General features: G+C 42.7%; 1 protein-coding gene across 1 annotated transcript; it reads left to right on the top strand.

Moving 5' to 3' along the window:
* Window positions 1–278: 278 nt before the first annotated feature.
* zgc:110410 (uncharacterized protein LOC553618 homolog) lies at window positions 279–8,118 on the top strand. The gene is made up of 9 exons (XM_042316896.1): window positions 279–529; window positions 2,138–2,216; window positions 2,734–2,787; window positions 3,690–3,780; window positions 3,865–3,902; window positions 4,552–4,639; window positions 6,425–6,514; window positions 6,749–6,796; window positions 7,534–8,118. Exons 1-9 carry the CDS (start codon window positions 415–417, stop codon window positions 7,681–7,683), a joined length of 753 nt encoding a protein of 250 aa, XP_042172830.1. The 5' UTR covers window positions 279–414; the 3' UTR covers window positions 7,684–8,118.
* The last annotated feature ends 292 nt before the right edge of the window (window positions 8,119–8,410 follow it).

Genomic DNA, 8,410 nt, shown 5'->3' with positions numbered 1-8,410 from the left:
CTGGTTAATGATAAAGGTATATTTCTCTGTATATGTCTCTGTGTGTGAATGATTAGGACTTATTACCTGACGGAAATCTTTTAGGAGGGTAACATGGATCAATTGAAAAGAAGCAGTGAAGTCCAACTCCCACCGCCCTACTCTCAGGACGATGGTCCACAGAACACCTATGGTCCACAGAACACCTATGGTCCACAGAACACCTATGGTCCACAGAACACCTATGGTCCACAGAACACCTATGGCCAACAGAACACCTATGGCCAACAGAACCAACAGAACACCTATGGCCAACAGAACACCTATGGCCAACAGAACACCTATGGCCAACAGAACTACAGTTCTCCCCACTACGGTCTGAACGTTGGCCCTGGCAACATTGCGGTGGTCTCTCCAGCGGGTCAGTATAACGACATGGGTCAGGGTCATCCCGAGGACCAACAACAACAATGGGCTGCTCCACTACCACCTGACTATTCCACCGGGCTGGAGGACACCGGCTGCTTTGATGACAAAGCTATAAGAAGAGGTTAGTCAGTGCCTACGTCTGAAATGGTACCCTAATTTTGCTATGTAGTCGCCTACTTTTGACCAGCGCCCATAGGGTTCTGTTGTAGAAGTAGTGCACTACATAGGGAATAGGAGGCCATTTGACACTCAGACACAGGTTTTTTTTGAGGGGGGGGTTGGGTTGGTGTCCTTGTATCATGATGATCTGGAGCCCGCATCAATCCTCTCCTAGTAGGAGTGCTGATTTAGGATCAGTTTTCCCTTTGATATCATAATTAATCACGATTGTCTAGACAGGGCAAACCTGATCCTAGATCAGCAACCCATTGAATAAACAAGCGTTATGGTGAAAGCAGCCCTACTGCGGTGCTCCGTCTTATTGGCCTGAAGTTAACCAGTGGGCCCACAGTAAACACCTGGTTAAGGTATACCTGACTCAGTGGGCCCACAATAAACACCTGGTTAAGGTATACCTGACTCAGTGGGACCATTGTAAACACCTGGTTAAGGTAAACCTGACTCAGTGGGCCCACAGTAAACACCTGGTTAAGGTATACCTGACTCAGTGGGCCCACAGTAAACACCTGGTTAAGGTAAACCTGACTCAGTGGGCCCAGTGGGCCCACAGTAAACACCTGGTTAAGGTATACCTGACTCCTGTGGGCCCACAGTAAACACCTGGTTAAGGTAAACCTGACTCAGTGGGCCCACAGTAAACACCTGGTTAAGGTAAACCTGACTCAGTGGGCCCACAGTAAACCCCTGGTTAAGGTAAACCTGACTCAGTGGGCCCACAGTAAACACCTGGTTAAGGTATACCTGACTCAGTGGGCCCACAGTAAACACCTGGTTAAGGTAAACCTGACTCAGTGGGCCCACAGTAAACACCTGGTTAAGGTAAACCTGACTCAGTGTGCCAACTGTAAACACCTGGTTAAGGTAAACCTGACTCAGTGGGCCCACAGTAAACACCTGGTTAAGGTATACCTGACTCAGTGGGCCCACAGTAAACACCTGGTTAAGGTAAACCTGACTCAGTGGGCCCACAGTAAACACCTGGTTAAGGTAAACCTGACTCAGTGGGCCAACAGTAAACACCTGGTTAAGGTATACCTGACTCAGTGGGCCCACAGTAAACACCTGGTTAAGGTAAACCTGACTCAGTGGGCCCACAGTAAACACCTGGTTAAGGTATACCTGACTCAGTGGGCCCACAGTAAACACCTGGTTAAGGTATACCTGACTCAGTGGGCCCACAGTAAACACCTGGTTAAGGTAAACCTGACTCAGTGGGCCCACAGTAAACACCTGGTTAAGGTATACCTGACTCAGTGGGCCCACAGTAAACACCTGGTTAAGGTATACCTGACTCAGTGGGCCCACAGTAAACACCTGGTTAAGGTATACCTGACTCAGTGGGCCCACAGTAAACACCTGGTTAAGGTATACCTGACTCAGTGGGACCACAGTAAACACCTGGTTAAGGTATACCTGACTCAGTGGGCCCACAGTAAACACCTGGTTAAGGTATACCTGACTCAGTGGGACCATTGTAAACACCTGCTTAAGGTAAACCTGACTCAGTGGGCCCACTGTAAACACCTGGTTAAGTGATTTGTTTCCACAGGCTTTATAAAGAAGGTGTACCTGACTCTGATGATTCAGCTTCTCGTCACCTTTGGGATCATCTGTGCCTTTCTGTATTGGTGAGGCACTTTTAGGTGTTACTCAACTATAAAACTTCAACACTTTAATTAAGACTTCAACACTATAAAACTTCAACACTTTAATTAAGACTTCAGCACTATAAAACTTCAACACTTTAATTAAGACTTCAACACTATAAAACTTCAACACTTTAATTAAGACTTCAACACTATAAAACTTCAACACTTGAATTAAGACTTCAACACTATAAAACTTCAACACTTTAATTAAGACTTCAACACTATACAACTTCAACAGTTTAATTAAGACTTCAACACTATACAACTTCAACAGTTTAATTAAGACTTCAACACTATAAAACTTCAACACTTTAATATAGATTTCAACACTTTAAGACTTCAACACTTGCAGTTGTCCAACACGTTGAAGTGTTGAAAGCAGTTTTCCCCCGTTAGATTCAAATGTTATATTTTTAACTGCACAATACCACAGCTTTATAATGTACCTACAAGAAGTGTATAAAACAAAGAGATGAGTTGTCTTCTGTAATCGTAGGGAGGCTCTGAGGCTCTGGTCTATGAAGACCTACTGGTTTTCTTCCTGCATGATGTAAGTAAATGTCACGACGTCCACTGAATCCTACAGAATCTCTCTGCTTTTACTCCTGGGGCTGTATTCAGAAACCTTCCCACAGCATGAGTGCTGATCTAGGATCTGATTGGGTCTTTTAGATCATGTCGTGGAATATTCTAATCGAATGAGAGAAAACGTTGTCATTTCTTCAAACAATCATCTTTGTTCAAATATCGATTAATTATTGCAATAATGAGGCTGGTCGACCAAACACCCTTGAGTGTTGAACCGAGTAACCTAACCTTTATACAAATGCAGAGTTCTTTATACGACTGACACTAAGAATGCTTAGTCATGGTTGGTTCAACCCCTCCCATGCAGACCAAGGAGCATCATAATTCACTCTGGGTTCATCCGGTCGTTATCTGCACAGGGTTGTTGTCTTAAACCCACCCTGGCTTAGTTTCCCAGATGGAAGGATGATTTTGAGACAGTGAGGGATTGTTCTGCTCCTAAGCTATCTCTAGTAAAACACATTCTTGTCTAGGTAATGCAATTTTTTAACTAATTTTGTCAGCTCAAGCCATCTCTAGTGACCATACTCCCAGAATAGCTGCAGGAAGCTAGAGTGGAGACCATAAAAACTGAGACACTAGCAGGACAGAAATGTCTTACTATTAGTTCAATATTAATGGTTAACAATTAATATAAAATAAATCAGGTAAATAGGTAAATTGTCTCTCACAATCCTATCAAATGCCATGACATGGACGTTGGACCTGATGCCAAATCAGCACTCCTACTCTGAGTCACTTTATGAACACCGGCCCTGACATCTAAACAACGGACAAATGAACCCCGCACACGAAGACCTTTATATTGAGCGCTGTGATTGTACCATATTATATTAATATATTGTACCGTTGTTTCCTGAACAGAGCAGTGGTGCTTGTCATCATCATTTCCTTGTCCTGTTGTGTCAATGTACGTCGGAAGGTCCCGCTCAATTTCCTGGCCTTGGGCCTGTTTGTAAGTATCGATTCCAAGAAGGCATCAATAAACGTTGCACACGTTGGTTGTATCGTCTGACCTTTGTGTTATTTTTCTGTGTAGACCACTGCAGAAGGTCTACTGCTGGGCTCTGTGACTGTGTGAGTACTGTATGCCTCTGGAGGGACCCTGATGTCCTTGCTCTCTGATGGATAGACTAAACCCTTTACCATCCAGCATGTTAGTCATGCACACGGCGGGTCTGCAGTATGAGCTCATGTCTAAACCAATCCTCCATGGAGGTCTGCAGTATGAGCTCATGTCTAAACCAATCCTCCATGGAGGTCTGCAGTATGAGCTCATGTCTAAACCAATCCTCCATGGAGGTCTGCAGTATGAGCTCATGTCTAAACCAATCCTCCATGGAGGTCTGCAGTATGAGCTCATGTCTAAACCAATCCTCCATGGAGGTCTGCAGTATGAGCTCATGTCTAAACCAATCCTCCATGGAGGTCTGCAGTATGAGCTCATGTCTAAACCAATCCTCCATGGAGGTCTGTAGGGATACCTGACTAATAGATTCAGTAATATTTCAGTGTAGTGTTGAAAAACTCTGGTAACTTTCCTAAAAAATGTCAATTTTTCCAGAAATCATGGTTGGAGAATTCCTGCTTTCATTCTTATTCCCTCCCAATTTCGGGGGCATCGTCCAACCAGGACTTCTGTAAAAGCCTCGGGAATTTGGTGGGAAGTTACAGAAACGTTGCAACCCTTTTTCAGTGATAGATGAGAGTTTGGTTTGTGTTGCAGGTTCTATGAGGCGGAAGCTGTTATGTGGGCTGTGGGCGCCACAGCACTGGTTTCCCTGGCTCTGAGTGTCTTCGCCATGCAGTCCAGAGTACGTCTCTCTCCATAGATGTAGAAAGACGGCACACCTGAAATCCTTGTAAATGACCGTGTTCTGTGAAAGCACGGGCAGCGCCCTTAGTGGCTATCTTCCATTTTAAAGTAGTCCATTTCCTCTCCTTCAACTTGTGAGTGTACTGGTAATCTATGAAGAAACAGTAACACACTGCATACCACCATCTACTGTGCTGCAGTGTGTACAGGCTGAACAGGTAAAAGCCAGGTTGGTGATTTACTGCCACCTGCAGTTATAGAATGTTTGCTGACGAGTTTAAATCATTGGCTGACGCCTCCTGATGACCTGAATGGAATTTAAATTACTACTTCAAAATGGGGGAGAATCTCAAAAGCATTTCCTTGATTTGTCACATCCTCTCTCCTCGCCTCCTTCTCAAAACCTATAGGATGACAAGGTCCTGAGGTTCCTCCTTCTCAAAACCTATTGGAGGACAAGGTCCTGAGGTTCCTCCTTCTCAAAACCTATAGGATGACAAGGTCCTGAGGTTCCTCCTTCTCAAAACCCATTGGATGAAAAGGTCAGAAGGGAGGGAGCTCTGACCTTTTCATCCAATGGGTTTTGAGAAGGAGGCGAGGAGAGAGGACGCGAGGATTGAAGGAAATGCAATTGCAGGCTGAGTGTGATGAGGTATGGCACGTTAAAAAAAGTTTTGCGGTTAAGTTTCCATGTACCGGACAAGACGATCTAAGTTAAATGGGTTTCCATGTACCGGACAAGACGATCTAAGTTAAATGGGTTTCCATGTACCGGACAAGACGATCTAAGTTAAATGGGTTTCCATGTACCGGACAAGACGATCTAAGTTAAATGGGTTTCCATGTACCGGACAAGACGATCTAAGTTAAATGGGTTTCCATGTACCGGACAAGACGATCTAAGTTAAATGGGTTTCCATGTACCGGACAAGACAATCTAAGTTAAATGGGTTTCCATGTACCGGACAAGATGATCTAAGTTAAATGGGTTTCCATGTACCAGACAAGACAATCTAAGTTAAATGGGTTTCCATGTACCGGACAAGACGATCTAAGTTAAATGGGTTTCCATGTACCGGACAAGACGATCTAAGTTAAATGGGTTTCCATGTACCAGACAAGACGATCTAAGTTAAATGGGTTTCCATGTACCGGACAAGACAATCTAAGTTAAATGGGTTTCCATGTACCGGACAAGACGATCTAAGTTAAATGGTTTCCTGCATTTTCAACTCAACCATGATTTTGTCACAAAAACTGTTGCAGTGATACAGCAAACTATCCCAAGCTGGTTTTGAGCATGATTTAGACAGTTCATGATTTAGACAGTTCATGATTTAGACAGTTCATGCTTTAGACAGTTCATGATTTAGACAGTTCATGATTTAGACAGTTCATGATTTAGACAGTTCATGATTTAGACAGTTCATGCTTTAGACAGTTCATGATTTAGACAGTTCATGCTTTAGACAGTTCATGATTTAGACAGTTCATGATTTAGACAGTTCATGATTTAGACAGTTCATGCTTTAGACAGTTCATGATTTCGACAGTTCGAGATTTCGACAGTTCGTGATTTCGACAGTTCGTGATTTAGACAGTTCATGATTTAGACAGTTTGCTGATGAAGTGGACAGAGTGAGTTATATGATGAGATTTGGATAAAAGACAGATCATTTTTAGTGTATCTTAGTTAAATGCACTGACTAAGTGGCTCTGATTAAGAGTGTCTGCTAAATGTAGCTTACTAGCAGTGTACCATCTTTCCTTATTTCTGTTATAGTGGGACTTCACCTTAGCCAGTGGGGGCTTGTGGGTGTTCTGTTGGACTCTCATATCCTTTGCATTGTTGTGTGGAATCATGCGATCCCAGGTAAGTCAACAGTCATTTCACAGGTATACCAGTATGTACAAAATATTTAAAAAGGAGCAATCTGCTATTTAAACAGTAACAATGCCTTCCACACCACTATTTTGGTAAACAGCTGAAGAATGTGTCTGGACAAATGTAACCACACTCAAATTCATAGGCTATAGATGCATTGACTGGCCCGAAAATGGATGTACCCATTGCAGACTAACTTAGTCTTGTGTTTTTAATCCATAGTATGTGTACATTGTGTACGCTTGCCTGGGAACCTTGCTATTTTCTTTGGTAAGTAACATTCTTCCTCTAGCTAGTCCTTTCATTGGCTAGGGTTGTTAAGAAAGCTAGTCATTTCATTGGCTAGGGTTGTTAAGAAAGCTAGTCCTTTCATTGGCTAGGGTTGTTAAGAAAGCTAGTCATTTCATTGGCTAGGGTTGTTAAGAAAGCTAGTCATTTCATTGGCTAGGGTTGTTAAGAAAGCTAGTCCTTTCATTGGCTAGGGTTGTTAAGAAAGCTAGTCATTTCATTGGCTAGGGTTGTTAAGAAAGCTAGTCCTTTCATTGGCTAGGGTTGTTAAGAAAGCTAGTCCTTTCATTGGCTAGGGTTGTTAAGAAAGCTAGTCCTTTCAGGCACCTTCATACCACCAAGCAATACACGTTCACTGACATCTCAATAGAAGTGTATGTAGTCCTTTATACACAATCTTTAAGAAGCTTAGGAATGGTCGCCCATGTGGGGGTTTTTAAAATGAAAAAAAGCTGTGACTCATTCTGTAAGCAGTCAGAAACAACCTATATATAAATATATATACAGTGGGGCAAAAAAGTATTTAGTCAGCCACCAATTGTGCAAGTTCTCCCACTTAAAAAGATGAGAGGCCTGTAATTTTTTATCATAGGTACACTTCAACTATGACAGACAAAATGAGAAAAAAAATACAGAAAATCACATTGTAGGATTTTTAATGAATTTATTTGCAAATATGGTGTATATGTGTGTATATATATCTCTCTCTCTCTCTCCAGTACCTGGTGATGGACACTCAGCTCATACTGGGCGGGAACCACAAATACAGCATTTCACCAGAGGAGTACATCTTTGCTGCTCTCAACCTGTACCTGGACATCATCTCTCTGTTCACCATGCTACTGGCACTCATTGGACTTAGCCGTTAACTTAATACGCTGTTTTCACGTCAGATAGCGCAACAAGCCACCTGCACTGATGTAGTTGAGGGACGAGCGTGGAGTAGGAATTAGGATAATGCCTTTTTAAAAATGAAATGAAATCAAATCAAATGTATTGGTCACATACACGTATTTAGCAGATGTTATTGAGGGTGTAGCAAAATGCTTGTGTTCCTAGCCCCAACAGAAATGTTTGTGTTCCTAGCCCCAACAGAAATGCTTGTGTTCCTAGCCCCAACAGAAATGTTTGTGTTCCTAGCCCCAACAGAAATGCTTGTGTTCCTAGCCCCAACAGAAATGCTTGTGTTCCTAGCCCCAACAGAAATGCTTGTGTTCCTAGCCCCAACAGAAATGCTTGTGTTCCTAGCCCCAATAGAAATGCTTTTGTTCCTAGCCCCAACAGAAGTGCTTGTGTTCCTAGCCCCAACAGAAATGCTTGTGTTCCAAGCTCCAACAGAAATGCTTGTGTTCCGAGCTCCAATAGAAATGCTTGTGTTCCTAGCTCCAACAGTGGATCGGCATCAGAAAGCACTTCCATGTTTCGTATCCTTTGATGTATAAATTTCCCCCATTGACATTCCATGTTATGCAACTTAATACCTTCAGAAAGTATTCACACCCCTTGACTTTTGCCACATTTTGTTGTGTTAGTCTGAATTTAAAATTGATAAATTGTCATTTAATGTCACTGGCCTACACACAATACCCAATAATG

Source organism: Oncorhynchus tshawytscha, unplaced genomic scaffold, assembly GCF_018296145.1.
Source record: "Oncorhynchus tshawytscha isolate Ot180627B unplaced genomic scaffold, Otsh_v2.0 Un_contig_4095_pilon_pilon, whole genome shotgun sequence".
NCBI classification, from domain to species: domain Eukaryota; kingdom Metazoa; phylum Chordata; class Actinopteri; order Salmoniformes; family Salmonidae; genus Oncorhynchus; species Oncorhynchus tshawytscha.
This window is presented reverse-complemented; position numbering and strand designations above follow the sequence as displayed.